General features: G+C 40.3%; 1 protein-coding gene across 7 annotated transcripts in view; it reads left to right on the top strand.

The window, feature by feature from the left end:
* Positions 1 to 17,919, top strand: part of LOC116441366 (follicle-stimulating hormone receptor) — a 214,991-nt gene that overhangs the window by 158,155 nt on the left and 38,917 nt on the right. For all 7 annotated transcript variants that reach the window (XM_032103184.1, XM_032103177.1, XM_032103182.1 and 4 more), the window contains exon 2: positions 999 to 1,070. In XM_032103184.1, coding sequence (XP_031959075.1) covers positions 1,018 to 1,070 — 53 coding nt within the window. In that variant the 5' untranslated portion in view covers positions 999 to 1,017. The remainder of the gene's footprint in view (positions 1 to 998; positions 1,071 to 17,919) is intronic.

Below are 17,919 nucleotides of genomic sequence, written 5' to 3' on the forward strand. Positions count from 1 at the left end.
AATTCATTCCCATTTCCATGGAAATATAGACTAAGAAACTGAATCACAGGATGTGATCTTTGTATGTAATGCATTCATGTATGTAACTTGGGTGGGGTTTTTTTCTTTGAAAAAGAACAAAACATTTTTAACAACTGTCTCTCAATCCAACCAATATTATCTGATGTCTTGTGATGAGCATGTCGTGTTAATATATGCACTTGTTTGTGCTCACTTCTTATCAATGATTAAATGTGTGAAAGAAAACAATTATGCAGATAACGCCTTATTTCTCCAAGGAGTAGTAGAAACCCTATGTATCATTTGCTGAGTGCCATCAGAAGTTTTCTAGTCCTCTTTGTTTATTGTGATTAAAGGAGATGACTCCAGGTTAACAAAAAGGCTTATGTGGTATTTCAAATGGGCTTTCTTCATAAAGCATTTTCTGTGACCTTTAAAAATGATAAAAATGTTGTCCTCGTGCATGTGTGATCGAGTATTCCAAAGTCCCAATTGTGTGGCACATTATGAACTAATTAGAAGAGAGACTGTGAGAAGCCAAAAGGTTATTAAAGTTGCAATGATGGGAGACAGTAGCTGACTCCTTAAACTATCTGTGTATCCTGCATGAGCATGGATGGACCACTTTACAGCCTTGACTAAGCACCTCATCTCCGTCTGGCTCCACAGGGCTACTTCATCCTGTTCTTGAGCATCACTCAAAAGAGCTGTAGAGATGAGAAAGATGCTGTTCCCTCCCAGCAAACAGAGAAGTTGCAATTCTGGATTTCTTCCTGAAGCAAATAAGGAAATGGCAACCACTAATGGATGCTTTTTCCCCTGAGGAGCCCCAGTGCTGTGCTGTAATTTTGGATGTTACAGCTGCATTTAGATGCCAAAGCCCTCAGCCCACAGACCATCCTTGTGCCTGTGAGAAAGGCCTCTCCTGTGCTGGCAAAGTTACTGTGTAGTCCTGTGCTGTGAATAGTAACTAATCACCCCATTTTCTCTATTTTCAGGAGGTTTTTCCTCACCAAGATGAGAGTCATTCCCAAAGGAGCTTTCGCAGGACTTGTTGACCTAGAGAAAATGTATGTATTGTGTCAATATTTACTAGGAAACAACTATTTTACTCCAAGCAGCGCTTTCTGATTGCAGCTCCTCTTACAGCCTGTGAGCAAGCCCCTATCGCTGAGCTTCATATAGTTTTCTTTCTGTTTAAAGAAAAAATGGAATTTTTTTTACTGACACCATGTTCCAGAACAATGTTGTCATAAATACATTTTCATATCAGCAATCGGGCAGTCTTCAGTCAAAGGGCTGGTTGAGCATGGAGTGTCGTTGCAGTTAATAAATACACTGCCATAGCAGAAGATCATAGGAAACTGGTTATTTTGAGAGTTTTAGAATGAAGCTGTGGAAAGAGCTCCTGTTGTTAATAGGTCAGCCAATTCTCTTTTGACTAATGAATAAATAGGATTGTTTTGTGCATGTTCAGAGGCAGCTGGCAGGATGAGTGAGAGAAGTTTCTTACAGGTGATAGATCCAAAAGTCTTAGTACACAAAGAGTGTAAGCAGCTCGTTTCTGTGAATTTTAGTGATCAGCCTGGAGATAGTATTATGAGCACCTTTGATGAACAGATGTATCTTACATTCATTAGTATGTTATTGTGGAGGTATTGCAGCTCCACCACTAGAAGGGAAAACCCGTAGTAACACGTCTCCTCTTTAACAACAGAAAATCTATGGCTTAGCTGGTGCTAGCACCAGAAATTATAACACTCACTGTCCAACCTGAATTATTCTACCTCGTGTATGATTTTTCTGAAATATTTCATATATGGGCAAATCACAACATTTTGCTTAGAAACAGAACAGCACTTGCACCCTGACAGGAGACGATCACAAACAGGCTGTTCACTCAAGAGGAGTCTGAGTGGGAGTGGGGAAATGTGTTTAAAATGCAGTACCTTTTTCAGTGCTGTGTGTGTAATGGCAAAACTCCAAAGGACATTTCTCTGCATTATTTCTACCCTTCTCCCTTGTACTCTTGCATGAATAAGGGATTTAGCAACAAGGTGGTGAGTTCTGCAGGGTTCATTTTAGCCTAGTCCTTAGGGAAAATCATTGAGCACTTTGGACTGTGAAGTGGGTTGCAAAGTGCATTGTGAACTGCTTCTGTTATCTTTAATTACTCAGAAACCATATGTTAGATGTGTATGAAGACATTGCATAGGATGGCTCTAAGTGGTGATTTATTGTTAACCAAAAAAACTTATATATGGAGATGGGCTCAATTTGAAAATACATCCATCTACAAGTAGTAGTACATGGAGGAGAAATGGGGACAGTCAGTTTATAGCAAAACATCCTTGAAAATAAAAGTGTGATCAATATGTAAATGAGACCAATCAACATCAACAAAACTGTGGTATTTGCAGATGATATAGCAAACAGATAAAAATTGACATAGCTCACAAATCCTAAACCTAACCCATAAAACATTAATCAGAAATATTCTTGATAATGTAGGGACAAAAAAAGTGGGTAATCAAATAATAGATTTGCATATAAAAACACAGTCTTGGCATGAAAGCCTTTTTACTCTTGCAAGATCATGCACAGGAAGAAAGATTAAGCAAACTGTAGCCTATTTAAGGAAAACAGCTATTAATAATGTGATACCTCAATATGGTAAAATGTGGATGGCCTTATGTATACAAATGAGACACTCGGATGTAGTGTATGTGTGTGCTCCCCTAGAACTGAGTAGACTAAAAATGAAGAGTGACAATATTTCCCAAATGTGTTACTGAAGAAAAACTGTATTCTCTGCAGTCCAGCATGGCTGTACTCGTGATTTTTATCACTAGCACATCATTCCTAAGTGTGTTTCTGAGAACAGGGTAGGTGTTAAAGCCCAGAGTTTGGAGAGAAATGATGGAATCATCCAAAGGCGATGAGACAGTTGATGACAAGTTAGAAACGCGATGGTCAGAGGCCATCTTGGGCATAGCAGAATTTGGCCTGTTTAGGACACTGGTTCAGAGAGTCCTTTGGGAAAGGGTCCTTAATAACAAAGAGGTTCAGAAAGGCTGAACATACTTCAAGAACGAGATCTTAAAGGCACAGAAGTAGTGTCCTTATGTGCTGAAAGATGAGCTGTCGGGGAAGAAGACCAACCTGGCTGAACACAGAGCTTTCACAGGAACCCAGTGAAAAAACAGTTTATGACCTTTGGAAAGGTCAGGCAACTCAGGAAGAATACAAGGATGTCATTAGGTCATGTAGAGAGAAAATTAGAAAGAGAAAAGCTCCGTTAGAACTCACGCTGGCCCCCACTGTGAAAGGCAATAAAAAGTGTTTTCATAAATATATTAACTACAAAAGAAGGGCCAAGGAAAATCTCATTCCTTTAGTGTACCCAGGGGGAAACATTGTCACCAAGGATGAGGAAAACACTGAGGTACTTAATGCTTTCTTTCAGCCTTTAGCAGAAAGAGTGGTTATCCTCAGAACATCTCCTGAATGGAGGTTGTAGCCAGGTAGGGGTCGGCCTCTTCTCCCAGGCAAATAGGACAAGAGGAAATGGCCTGAGCTGTACCAGGGGAGGCCAAGGTTGAGCCAGGGAGAACTTCTTCACTGAAAGGGTTTTCAGGCATTGGAACGAGCAGCCCATGGAAGTGATGGAGTCGCCATCCCTGAAAGTGTTCAAGAAAGGACTGGATATGACACTTAGTGCTATGGTTTAGTTGACATGGTGGTGCTTGGTCAAAGGTTGGACTTGATGAATTTGGTGGTGTCAGTGACCCTTGAGGGACCCTTCTAACTCAGAATATTCTGTGAAATACCTGTCTTTTCCAACCTTAATAATTCTATGATTCTAAGTTAAATCAGAGATGAGTCCTCCATAAGAATCCTAACTCTACTTCCCTTCAAAGCAAATGAAGGCTTTTGAATACAGTGACCAAAAATCTCAGGTTTTCAAAGAAAAATAATTCCTTGATATTTTCCCGCTTTCTCTATGTATTTTAGTCTCTTCCCAAACACTCAAACTGCTGAGGCCTTTAAATAGATATATTTTGCCAGATGTACTATTTTGAAAACAAACCAGTGGGAGACACCAAGTCAGAATAACAATTTAATGGAAATTAAAGAAAAGGGGAAAAAAAAGTAAAAGAAAACACTGTCAAACTGACAGAGTCAAGGTACAACCTGACACCCTGTTAAGCGCGGTGGTGGTAGCAGTCTGGTAGAATGGTGGCTGCAGTCTTCTGAAGCAGTGATCCTGTAGTAAAAACAGTCTGCTCTTCCTCAGGAAGTCCAATGGTGGCTGTGTAGCTCCTGTCCTCTGGAAATCCAGTGGGAAGCATGCCTCTGGTGGTCAGAGTCCCAGATTATATCCAGGATGGGATGCTTGGTTCCTCCCTCTGGGTGGAGCATCTCACAATGGGGTAATGAGTCATGAGGCCAAGTGTTGATTAGGCTCATTAACAGAAGATAGTCCAGAGGGAGTTATCTCTGAGTCAGGCGGCAGGACAATGATGGGCAATTAACAGAAAGATAGTCTGGGGGGAGGAGGCAAGGAAACACTGCCCCACCTGATTTCAACAGCTCATGAGGATGGTAATAGAATACACTGCAACCCAGGACACCAGAAAATGTCAAAAACTTTTCAGTCAGAGTACCCAGGCAAGGTCTCATTTGTTTTCTATTTGGACCATCTAAGGACTTTCTCAAATGGACACTAACGACCATGATTCATAGTGGAAAAAATAGTGTGACTTGGAAATGTTGGCATGGAGCTGTTGATCTGACCTCCCTGGTGAAGCTCCAGTTTTAGTTACCAAGGCAAAATCTTTTGGGTTTCATTTGATTTTTTTTTAATTTGGCGATATTGTCATTGGAATATTTTTGCCATTTTTTAATTTTTTGGAAGAATGAGAGCCCACTTGAACCATTTTCTAGTTTTTCATTATCTTCTCACCCATCTAAATTCCTTCAGTTGCTGACAAAATATGAAACAATCGTTCTGCAGACGGTCATATGGTGCAACAACTTTCTTCAATTATGTTCTGGGAGAAGGATCTTTTCTTCTTAAATAAAATGTTTAAAGCTATGAAATAAACTGACAGGCTCTAATTATCAGAGACTTCTCTTACTAAACATGCAACTTGAATTTGCCTACAGAAAACTCTTTCAGAAACCCCCAGGTGTGAGGAACAGGCTTGTCATCTTGTTGCCAGCAGCTCTCTGACCTCAGAAGACTCTGGATTCATGTTAGTTTATCAAATAAGTGTTCAGGAAAGCAGATTGGTTATTCTTGCTACATGTTTTGTCTACTCCTAGATCTTAGTCAACTGGAACATGGCAGTTCTTCTGGACTCCTGCTTAACCAACTTGTTTACACTCCAGGAATTAATTAACCCTCCAGTTACTAAATTAAAAAGCAGTCCCATGCAGGCACATACCTGGCAAAATCAATCTGACATGCTCTGCAGCAGCTATGTCATCCTCAACCTGCACAGAAAGTGCTTAATGTGGAGTAGAGACAGTCAGAAGCAGCACTAAATCTCTCTTTTTCTGTTGCTGAGTTTCCTCCTGTTACTACAAGGTGGCAAAGTAGATTTGTGCATGTTGATCTAACAAGGCCTGACTTGGGCATCATATTTATAGGAAGTTTGGTCTGATTGCGTTACCCTGTGCAAGCCAAAGAGGCTTCATGTCTGTACCCTGAGGCACAATCCCCTTGAAAATTCATCATCAGTTATTTGTTCTTTTTGAAGGGTTTAAGCTAAAACATGCTTTGGTTCATCATTTGCTCTCAAACCCTACCTGTGTGCAGCCTCAGGAAACTCAGCTGTGAGGATGAAGTACTTCTTGAACTAGAAGATGTCACAGAGGAAAAAACCCCAGCGTTACTGGCCCTGTTTTTATTTTGGAGTAATTGGAGAGAGGCATTTCTTTAACAGATGCTGGCAAAGACACATTTTAAGAGCACGAACCATGGTATAGATAACAGAGCTTAATGAGCTGAAGCTTTAATGAGCTCTGGAGATCATGGAAAGCTAAAGCTTTTAGGGTTGAGGGAATCCACCAGAGCTGACACTCCTGGAAACGAAAGTTTTATGTCCATGGAAAATAGCAGATATCTACTGCTTCCTCATGAATTTGTAGAGAAAAATAGCCCTGTAAATCATGTATTTATTCAATTACTTAGTGCATTCAAGATTTTCAGGTTTTCTCTCTGTTGAGACTGTGGATCCAGTGAGAGTTCCTAAGGACAAAAGCTGCTGCTCTGTGACCTATATACACAAGCACTAGATTATTTCATAGACAACAACCAACCTGATGGATGATGCTAAAATCTCTCCTGTTTGCCCCTGTAGGCTAAAAGGCAAGTCATACTTTGTTTTGACTCAATTAGATCATACTGAGTTACCTTTTATGTTTTATCTAAACTCAAAGGAGTTACTTGAGAACAGTGGACACCAGAAGACAAAATTTTGAATCAAGGGGTGTCTCTCTTTCTGTGGCTGAGGAAGGACCAGAGTTCTTGGCTTGACTGTAAAAGTCTTACCTAGAAAATTTGGCAGAATGGGAAGACTTCACTTTCTTTAGCAAGTTTTAACAAGCTGGCAAATCGGTGCATTCACATCCAGACCTTCTTCAGCAGTAACCACCAAGCTGCCTGGGCTAGCAAGTGGCTAACCCATCCCATGTGCTCCTGAAAGGAGCTTCATTAAGCTCCTGCACATGACTCTGTGACACTTGTCAGCATAGAGCCCAAAGACGTGGGAGGAGGGGAGACAGGAACCACAGGATCACCTAAGGATGAGCAGTCTGTGTCTTCTGCTAGCAAGAAAGCTGTTCAGCATTTCACAGCTTCTCCAGTTCCTCTTGCACAGTGTATTGTGTGCTGCCTCATTTGATATGCAAAAGACTGGGCTTAAATAAGTTCATTAAAGCTATTTTGATAAAATGGTTATGATTCAGTGTATACAAGACATTTGGAAATTTTATCTAGGCTGGAGTTGCTTTCTACCTTTTGTTGCATTGTTTAGATAAACCTGCTATTTATTTTTTTGCAAGCGGAAAAATATGGATTTTTAGGATCTGCTGTGATATATAAGTTAAATAGTGCATACTTATAAAAGTATTTATTTACATCCCTAAGGTGAAAGTGGTACACAGACCATTCTGTGTACAAAAATACATACTGACTAAGCTAAAAGTCATCCTTTGGTAGCAAATACTCCAGGGTACATTCTCAAGGTGCAACTTGAGATGGATACTAAATTCTAATTTACATTATAGGAACTTCTGCGTAACATTCTGCATCTTAAGGGCAGGCCATGAAAATAAGAATGCTACTTAATGCATTTAAATTAGTCTATGCATTTTCTCTCAGGGAATAGAGGACTACTGTTCAAAAACATTAAGGCAAGTAACCAACACAGGCAAACAAATTCAAAATCCAGGCTGTTATCCCAAAGAATAAATGTTTGAATGGGGCCATTACTGTGATGTGGGGCTTTCTCTGCAGCCCTGGACAAGTCAGCAGGCTGGTGGTCACGCAGGGAGCAATCCCAGGAAGCTTCCTGGCTCCTGCAGCTGGACTTGCAAGTCCCAGATGCCCCCACCCCATCTGACTGACTGTGTCTGATGGTGACCAGTGGGTTGGAACAGGGCTTTTCCTCAGTGGAGGGATTGATGGCACTTCAGGCCTCTGATTCAGCAGCAAAATCACGTAAGAAAGCTTGTCCTCTGCCAGACGTGCATTTCACAGCCCGACAGCAGCCAGGGTGTGTCAGTCTTCATTTGCCCCCTCTGCCCTTTGAGATGGGTTCCCAGAAATGGGATGAGAAAGGCAAACAGCCACGGGAGCTCCTCTCAGGGGTCCTGTGTCCCATGGTGGTGGAGGAGCTGTCCTTGTGCCGCTGTGACATCTTGTGCCGCCGTCTCTCTGTACGGCCGTGAGCTGCTGAGGTGCTTCTCCTTCTCCAATGCTTCAGATGACCCTCCTGCAGGCTTTGGAAATACTATCCTCTGGATAGCAACCTTTTGTGTTTGGTGTGAATATATAGGAAGTCTGGTGTTCTCAGTTCAGATTATTTCACGCCAGTAGAAGCTGTAACTTTCGTTCTAAACATAATAAGCAATGAACGAAGACTAGGTGGCTTTATTATAATCTATAAACATTTTGCTGCATCATCACTTGGTATTCTGCTTTTCCCTGCCAAAGCTTGTCTGTGGAAGAGATCTTCCACTTGCAGTTACTGTTGTCATCCCTTGCACAATTACAAAAACTGAAGGAGAAATTTATTATCCATGTCAGTTACTCACTGCCAATGTCAAAGAGCAGAGATTTAATTACAGTTTTGCTACATCTCAGGGAAAGATAATCTGATCTCAGTTGTTTGCTAATGCTTGGGTGGAACAAAATTACAAATAAAATAAAAACCCTTAGAAGAAGCTAAGAAATGTAAAATCAATTAATAGTGTCCATATCAACATTTTCTAAATTTTCTATTCAAAAAGTCCCAGAAAAACATGTTAATATTTACATACTTTAATTGAAACACATTAGAGCACAAGAAATAAGTATTCCATAATTCTTTCTATGTGGTTTAGGATCTTGATGCTCGCTTTCTTTGATAAAATAAATTTAGAAAGGAAAAAAAAGAAAATACATTTTGTGGTAATGAACTGTTAGCAAAATCTTTATTTGTTAACTGCATTGGTGTGAAGCCAGCATTAAAGACTGAAGTATTTGATGGGAGAATCATCTTGCACATCATTTCAGGTCCCTGTTTTACAGCTGTCTAGACAGAGAGAGAGAAAGAAAAAGGGAACCAACTCGTCTAAATGTATGCTAAATGCTTTAATGCCTCTCCCCAGTGACGTACTGTTCAGATTACCTGAATTCATAAAACATGAAACATGGGCAAATGCTTGTGTGAGCTCCCACTCTTTTTTAGGAGGAAACTTTGATCCAGTGTTCTTCTGCCTTCCTCCAATGCAAACAGAACGAATAAAACTAAGTGCATGCTAAATTAAGATTTTTTGCATATATAAATGTAGGCTCTCAAGTAGCCTCATTCATCCAATATGAGATTTGAGGGTGAAATGCACAGTTCTTAAAGAAGGTCTCAGCCCGGTGGTCAAAAAAAAAAAAAAAAAACAGAAAACAAACCAAAAAAAAAACCAAAACCAAACACTTCTGCAATTGAAAATGTTGTGAATTATCAAGACTTTTTTCTCAATTTGTAAGATTATTTCTCAGTTGGCTTGCCCTGCTCTTAGACAGTTTGCTGGGCTTCCCCTGCCACCAGGAGAGTGAGAAGCTGTCCCAGATGGGCTGGAGGCTCAGTATTGCACAGAGATATTTCCTTCCTCTGCATCATTAAGTTTTGCCAGGCAGCCCCACTGCAGGTCCCGGCATTAGAGGCATGGAGCTGATTATTGTGACTGGCAAACCTAGCGAGGAGCCTCAGAATTGATGATCATCCTGTGGTGCAGAATTAATCCCATAATCTTTCTTCCTTTCTCCTGTGGGTATGTTCACTGCATGCTGAGGAGGCTGCTATGTCTGCTTTCTGGCCAGCTTTTTGACATTCATCTCAGGTGCTTTTGGGTGGGTTTTTTGCTTCAAGAGGGAAGGATGGAAGCTTTCAAGAGGGAAGGATGGAATCAAAAGTTTTTCCCCAAAATCTGTCACCTCTTCAGTTTTTATCTCTTTCCTCCAGAAGATTCACTCTATTTTGAAATAAAGGAAGTTTCAGGTTGTATTTTATGATGAGATTCGTGTGCTTTCAAGGTAGAATAAATGACTATCGAAGTGACTTCATAAATATAAAAATATATATTTACTAATTAGCATTAAATAGTTCTTAAGGTAGGTGAGTGGTACATTTATTAAATTTATGTGCATATACGACAAAACTAAGAACTCAGAATTGCTGGTTCAATATACATTTTACATTTTCAAATATAATTCATTGCTCATACATGGCAAAATATGTTTTTTCTCATGTGATGTGTCAGAATACTGTCCTGAATTAAACAATTATCTTTTTCTTGATAAAATCATTATATTCATTCTAATATCCCTAAATAATTTGCCAAAAAAGTTCCCTGTTGTAGGTTAATTATTAATTATTAACTCCCAAATTTCTTGATAAAATTCAGAATTAAAATGTCCTAACTTAAAAACAGAACTGTAAACACAAAACTAAGTTTAAAAAAATTTTAAAAAGGAAAGAAATAAATTTTTAACTATAAAAAAGGTTTTTGTAGGTTTTTTCTATTAATCACGTTGAGTGTATTGTAACTGTACCAGTGAGTGGGTGCAAAAGCTGTGACCTCCTTGAAATTGCACCCAATTTTCTCTAAATGGGATTTTCCTCAATATTTATTGTTGCCACTACTAAGTATTGTTTGTAGAAAGAAGAAGTCTGGCACCAGATCGGAAATGGCAGTTCAATTTCAGGAGGATTTCAGGAACACCTTCCCATATTAATTTTATCCAGCTTTTCCGTTTATTTTAGGAATAATGCTAGTGGAATTGGCACGTTGCAATGAAGGAGTGTTTCCCATTGCTATACAAATGCTGACATAACCCTCAGCATTTGTGGAAAACAAATGTTGAGATGAAGTCAAGACATTTATTTTCTAAGCAGGAGATGTTGATTCTCTGACAACATTATATTGCACAGCCTTTATTTTTATTGTGCCCGATGATTGATGTGGATTTAATCATTAGTTTGATGGCTGCTTTGCTCATGGAGAGGCAACTGAGCATTTTATCATTATTAGTGAGCTGCATTTTGATTTTTCTATCAAAGGCTCTGCTGGCCCTAATTCATCCCAGGTGTAAAACCAGAGATTCATTTTGCCCATTGTTTGTTTTGTGACCAAGCCAAGAACAATTTGCTCTCAAAACACTGTGAATATTTGTTTTGATTCCTAGAGCAGGAACCTGGTTTTGATGAAGACTTCCATATATGTGTGTGATTCTTTAAAAACAAGTAAGAGTGGTGTACCTTTTGTGACTAAACTACTCACCACATGGCAGAATAGATATAGACTTAAAAACATGCATATGTGTGGGTATATAGAGAGAGAGTAGTCTGGGAAAGATTTAAATTGCTAGAATTTAGAATGGTAGACAGATACTAAGCCAGAAAATATTTTGAATGCTTCGGGAGCCAACACCACAGATGGAAATTACAAATGATTGTGAGAGAAATGCAGAAAGCTGGAGAACTCTTCGTGTCTGTAAGTTTTCCAGTGTAGTCAGCAGAAGACTGGGAGCTGGGGACAGGGACTTTGACTTTCCCAGAACCTCACCTCTGAGAGCTGCTGATGCCACTTGCTGAAGGAGGAGGTCCAAGATGACATTTCTGGAACAACTGTGGGATAGTTCATCCACATGGAGAATATACTTTGTCCACCTCGTAGGGTGCTTTCTCCTCTGAGGAGAAGAAATGCACATAATAAATAGGGGGCTTCTCAGCACAAACGCCAGGAATGGTCTTCCCATGTTTTCTCACTCTTAGAAGTTTCTTCACTAAAAACAGGAATAATGCAGAATTTCATGTGGGGACAGAATTAAATCAGTGTTTGTTATTTGGAAGCATTGTTTACTTCTGTCTTGCTTTTCTGCTCAAGAGCACAAAGATTTACATCTTTATCTGGAAATGTTTATCCTTTCTAGTGTAATTATGAAATGAAGGTGCTCATTAGACATGTCTAATCCCTTTGTCAATCTTATCTTTTATTTGGAATGAGGTTTTTATGGTGATCTGTTTTTCATCTATATTCCCCACATTTTTAAGGCTTCTCGTGCTGGATTTTTAAGATTTATGCTTTTCCCATCTGTGCCGTGAGAAGGGGTGAGCACGATACAGTGAAAAGAACGTGCTTATTTATTATTTCTGTTTCCAGTTAGATGAGGCTCTTTAGGAGAGCTGGCAGCAGTAGAGCTCCCTGGAGAAAGGGGTGTTGGGTTTATCCTTTGCAGGATAAAGGGGCCATTTGGAGGGGAGGAGCTTTGAGGGGCTGCAAATGGCCGGAGCTTTACAGGTCAGAGATGGATATGTGTCACTCCAGGACTGCCTTGGAGAGCAGGGAGCAGCCTCAGGGGTGATGAAGAGGATTTACAGGAGGCCTGGACAGAGCTTACTGCCATTAGGAATAGACCACTGAGGAACTTGGCCATTCAGTGTTTAGAGATGGGCTGTACAAAACATGAGGACAAATTTTCCAGCAGGGCCTGTTGCAACAGGGCAAGGAGTAGTGGTTTTAAACTAAAAGAGGGTCGATTTAGATTACATACAAGGAAGAAGCTGTTTATTGTTTGCATGCTGAACCACTGGAATGTGTTGCCCAGAGAAGTGGTGGATGACCAACCCTGGCAACATTCAAGGTCAGGTTGGACTGGACTCTGAGCAACCTGGTCTAGCAGATGTCCCTCAGGGAAGGTGGACTGGATGACCTTGAGAAGTGCCTTCCAACCCATACCATTCTATGATTCTATGAACTCCAAACCTCCAAAGGCACTGCATGTCAGGGTAGGGAGGATATAAAATCCTCCCAGTTCCCTTCCAATATCCTATAAGGTTTTTCTGCTTTAATTATCCTAGTTGATATTCTAATAAAAGCTGCCTATTTTGAGCTTAAAATCCTTTCATCCTTCTTTGGGACATCCTGTGCAGAGGAAGGTCAAGACATATTGCCTCAAAACTCATGACTTGAAGTGCCCTCACATGGCACTGTCCAGACTGTTTTGTCATTACATTGTCACCACAGGCTATGTCCTGGCTCCTCCATTCCTTGATCCTGACCCTCTGTTTGGGGACCCAGTGCTATAAGCTGGGGCTGGAGGCACATTTGCAGCAGAGCAGTAACCTCCAGGGAGGAACAGAGGACAGAGCCAAGTGGCAATGAATTTATACAGAGGAAAGTAAATGGATTACAGTTCATCTGTGACAGCCATGTGCCCAGCCATAATTGACAACACAAACTGTTTATTTAAAAATAAGCTCGGCTTTGCCTGTATTTCTTGGTAGCAGACTTAAACACGCTAACAAGTAAAGTGGCTTTTCACAAGCCTTCATCTGTCAGTATCAAGGATCCTGTTTTGTATTCCCAGGACCCAGAGTAGCTCTGAATAGCACATTATATTTCCATCCTACTGTGCTGCCAGGCACTGTGCTTTCAGGGTAACAGATAACATGTTAACGACTGAAACAGGCTGTAAAAATGAGGGGGGGATTGTGTCAGCAGTGGGCAATCACTCAGGTCTCCAGAGGGAGGGCTTCCTAATGGGATCTCAGCTAAGCACTGCACAGGCTTAACTCCCAGGGAGCACCTTCCTGTGAACTGGACAGTCTCCAGGTTTCAGGAACCTTTCCCACACAGGGAGATTGATCTCATATTGATAAAAATCTAGGACGTATTTGTTCTTGATTTTGGTGATATGCAGTCAGCATCAGTCCTGGCAATGTGGCAGTAAGGTGTCTTTTTATCTGCAGCTATAAGGATGCTTCTGTTCCCCATACTTTGTGGATCTGTTGTCAGGCTGAAAGCTCTCTGCACTCAAGTGGCAAAGCTCTCATTTGCCAGAACTCCTTCGGTTCACAGGAGAGTGAGTAATGGCAGAACAATGACCATTCTTTGGGGAAGACCATCCAGGAGCCCTCTCTTCCTCTTCTTGCTCTTATTCACTCTCAGTAGCCTTTTTTAAAATCTGTAGAGCTTACTCCAGCTCTTACTCCAGTGCTGACCTTGTCTAATGGTATTGATTGTTCATAACTGAAGGCTAATTAGGAAGCGAGTTGCTATGGCAATTCTTGAGTCATACATATAAAGAGAAAATACTGCTAAAACCACTAGTGCATGGTGACTATTAACATAGTTAAACAAATTAAAAAGTATAATTCATTCAGATATATGCTGGAATTCAAATGAAGACCTAATATTCAGCAAGGAAGTTTTTCCCTTGCTACCATGTTTTCCTCTTTCATGGTAGTTTTTTTCTTTTATTTGCCAGTTGAATGAGTTATACATAATTTTAGGACTAAAAGACAAAGTAGGCTTTGGGTTGTTCTCCACCCCTACCCTGCAGCCCACACAAAATATGTCACAACAAGTTTCAAGTGACAGGAGAATGACTCAGGCAGAGGGTAATAGGACTTGGAACCCCCCAGATTTCTGGGTCATTTGTTCATATCCAGTCCACATGTGTATGATGAATGTTTTATTTTCACATAGGTAGGCTGATGGCTGGCATACCATGAGAGGGTGATTTCAGCCTGTGCCCTCAGGAGATGGTGATTCATTGCAAGCTAAGGCTGCTACAGCTGGTTGTCAGCAGCAGCAGCCTCTTTTGGCCAGACTTTGAAATGGCTCTGCAGCAGATCCAGGCTCTCAGTGGGTATCCACACTCCTTTGTGGGGCACTGTGGGAAGGTTTGATTGCCTTGGCTGCGCTGTGCCTCATCTGTGGATAAATGGAAGATTTTTCCAGCCACATCAATAAAGTCTTTTTACCTTATTTTTAACTAAATGTGACCTAAAAGCAAATCAAGTGCATTCTCCCCTCTTTAATGGGGGCCTTCCTTCTTCTCCTTTGGCACCTTCATAAGTAATCATGTCCCTGACAAATCTGAGCTCTCCTAACAGGTCTCCATCTGCACATCTTTAAGGAGCAGGATATAAGAGCAAGCATCCTGGTGCTACCCTTCCGGACACTTTGAATGATGAGGCAAAATGTATCTAGGAGAGTCACAGGTCTAGATGGGAGATAGGCATGCCCTGAGTTCAGGTCATAACCTGAACTCCAGGGGAGTTCCTCTGTCCCTCTCAGTCTTCAGTGGATGAATGTCCTTAAATTGACTTCAGCAGCACACAAAGAAAAAAGTGAGCAGAAATAGAGTCATTTTGTAGCATTAATATCTTTTAACTGGTCTCATAGATAAGTATTCTCTGTATGGCTTCTTGAGACTGGCATGCTCACAAAGGTTCATTAATTTAACTGAAAATAAGTTATAAAATTGATTAGAAGTCTATGTCAGTTGAAAGACAAAAACAAGAACAAAAAACCAAACAAACCTCCCCCCAAAAAAGCACACCAGAAAAAAAATCATCAAAATATAGAAGTATATTTGAATCCATTAGGATCAACTAAATCCAAAACATCTGATCTGGGGCTTTGTGTGGTCCTGAAGCTAAATAGGTGCCACTGTCCTGACCCTGCTATTTTGAAGTACCAATTATATGATTCTACTAATTCAGCCCCCATGGCAAAGACAAAAATTAAAACCCCACGTACTCAAGCTGCTGCATAATCTGTCCTCACCAAAGGCATTCACATGGGACACAAGGGATTCATTTGGGGAATCTCTTAGCCAGAGCCACACTGCAGAGCCATCTTGGAACTGATGGAAAGATTATAATGCAACCCTATTACCTTTGTGTAGAAGAATGTGCTGGTGCTGCTGGTTGCTTTCTCTTTGCTGTAACTTTCTGCATGTAAGAAAAATGCACTCCTGTCCAGGGATCTGGTCCAAATTTGAGTAATTTCAAGATAGAGCATCTTTCAGAGGGAATTCTGATCATGTTCCATAATATCATGTTATATTTGTTTCTTCATTTTCCTGTTAAAACAATTAAAAAATACTTTTTTTTTTCATCTGATGGGAAAAGAAACAGTATAGCATTTTTGTTTTAATTTTAAGTCAGTATTTAACATGCAAAAAAAAATTCCCCTAAATCTGAGCTAATTTGCTCTCACAGGACTGCCATTAAGTTTGTGTACTGCTGTGTCCTGTGTATTGAACCATGTCCTTTCTAGAGAAAACACTTACTCAAAATTCCAGGAATATATGCACTCATCTAAAATGTAGAATGTTCATGTAAATACAGATCCTCTATTAAAACCAGTGGGTTTCCATTCCTTCTGGTGCAGACTCTGAAATCTCCTTCAGTCACAACTAAATAAATGAGAGTAGTCAGAAATGATGGATTTAATTTTCTTTATTTATTTTTTAAGTGTATTCCATCAGCATGACTTTTCCAAATGGTAATTTTTGTGGTTTGGGATCTCTTCAGGAATTGTTTTTTCCCCCTTATCAGTTGTATTTTCCCAAAGGGTTCTACTGGAAATGCAAAAAAGGTTTTGCCAGGCTTGAGTGCTGTGAAAACACTGTAAGCTCAATTTTATTTACATCAATACGGGAAGTCAGACAGAAAAGCTATCACAAGTATAGGCAATACAGTTCAGCAAAGGAATAGACACAGCAACTTCTAAGGAAAACATGATTTTTTTTTTATTCAAACCACATTTCTTTTCGGCCTCCTTCTTTAGTGCTAAGGCCAGGGAGGAGGATTCCTCTTTTCTCTTGATGAAGAAGGAAGAGCTAATTCCAAAAAAGCTTTTTGCACCATCTCTAGCTCAAACTTCCTTCTATGCCCCCATCTAGAAATGACCCAGGACAGGGGGGAGGAGAAGGGTTCCCAGGTAGATCAAAGTACTCTGACATAGGAGGAACAGGTTGTTCTCACATGGCCAAGAATTGCCTCTGGGTTCTCAAGGGTTCTGCCTCATTCCTATGGAACGGTTCTTCCTGAGGGCTCCCCATCAAAAGTCTGGGTCCAGCCTGAGGATTTCCTTGAGAAAGCCCCACAAGAGCAGAAAGCCTTTGTTTTTCTGGTGCTTCTCCAGCCGGGGTTACAGCGCAGAGGTGGCAGCGGCCCTTCACGGCTGAGCAGCCTCCTTGTAAATGGGATGAGATGTGCAGAAAGGCAGCTGCTGCCTGCTTTCAGTGACTGAGAACCATCCTCTGGCCATGGGTTTATCATTTTTATTGCTTTTATTGGAATATTGTGTGTATACACACACAAACACAGAAACATATTATTATATTGAATTTTGGCCCAAGTTTTATGACATCTTCCCTTCCCCCTGTTAAGACTTTCTTATCTATGTGCAGCCTTGCAGTGTTTGCTGATAAAGGAGGGTTATTTCTGTCAGAGAAGCTCAAGTGGAAGCGTATGATTTTTCAAGGTTTCATAGTGGACAGCTGTTAGGTTATTTGTAAAATAAGACTCAAGGTATTTTGATTCAGGCTCCTCTTTGCTGCCACTTGGCAAAACGATTAGGGATTGTGTGTAATTCCCATGTTTGCATGTCTTCTCTTCATCCTCCAGTATAGAACCTATAGAACCTGCAGATTTGGGGTTAATGGTAATTTTTCTGCTCGTGATTGTAACATAACTAGATAGAAAAGTCTCATTGCACACTTGTTTTGTAAAGCTTTTGACTTAGTAACTTCTTGATGGTGCTCGTGTTTTGTCTGGCAGTCTGTTGCAAGGCAGAGGTTTGGATTTAACTTTGGAAGCGTAAAAGAATATTCTTTTTCCTGGTTAGGTTATATGTAATCATACAAACATTTATGCAGTACCATCTTAGCTGCCAAAGCTTAGGGATAAGAGTCTGCAGGGTCAAGGCTTCAGTTAGACACAAAACAAAAGAATAGTAAGTGGCTTTTATGGAAGGGAAGAATGAATGCAAATAGAAAAGAGTAGACAAGGAAATCTCTGTCCTGGAAGAGGATATTTCACAGGGAGACTCTAACACTAAATAAAAGAAACCTAAATCCTTTCAGGAGGACATTTGAAAGATGTAGTGCATGGTGCTGGCAGCTGTTGGATGATGTCTGTGTTCATAATTGGGTTTAACATTAGGCAGTGCTAATATTTTTCTCATGATGGGTCAAGTCATGGAGATTTATTTTCACTGAAGTGGGTGTATGTACTATATTTTTTGCTCTGATGAATAATACTCAGTGTTCTGGGAAGATTTTTAATGCCAGAATTGAGGAGGAAGAGGGATTTTTTTTTTTTAGAATTTCCTCTCTTAGCTAAAATGTTTAAT

Source organism: Corvus moneduloides, chromosome 3 (genome assembly GCF_009650955.1).
Source record: "Corvus moneduloides isolate bCorMon1 chromosome 3, bCorMon1.pri, whole genome shotgun sequence".
Taxonomy (NCBI): Eukaryota; Metazoa; Chordata; class Aves; order Passeriformes; family Corvidae; genus Corvus; species Corvus moneduloides.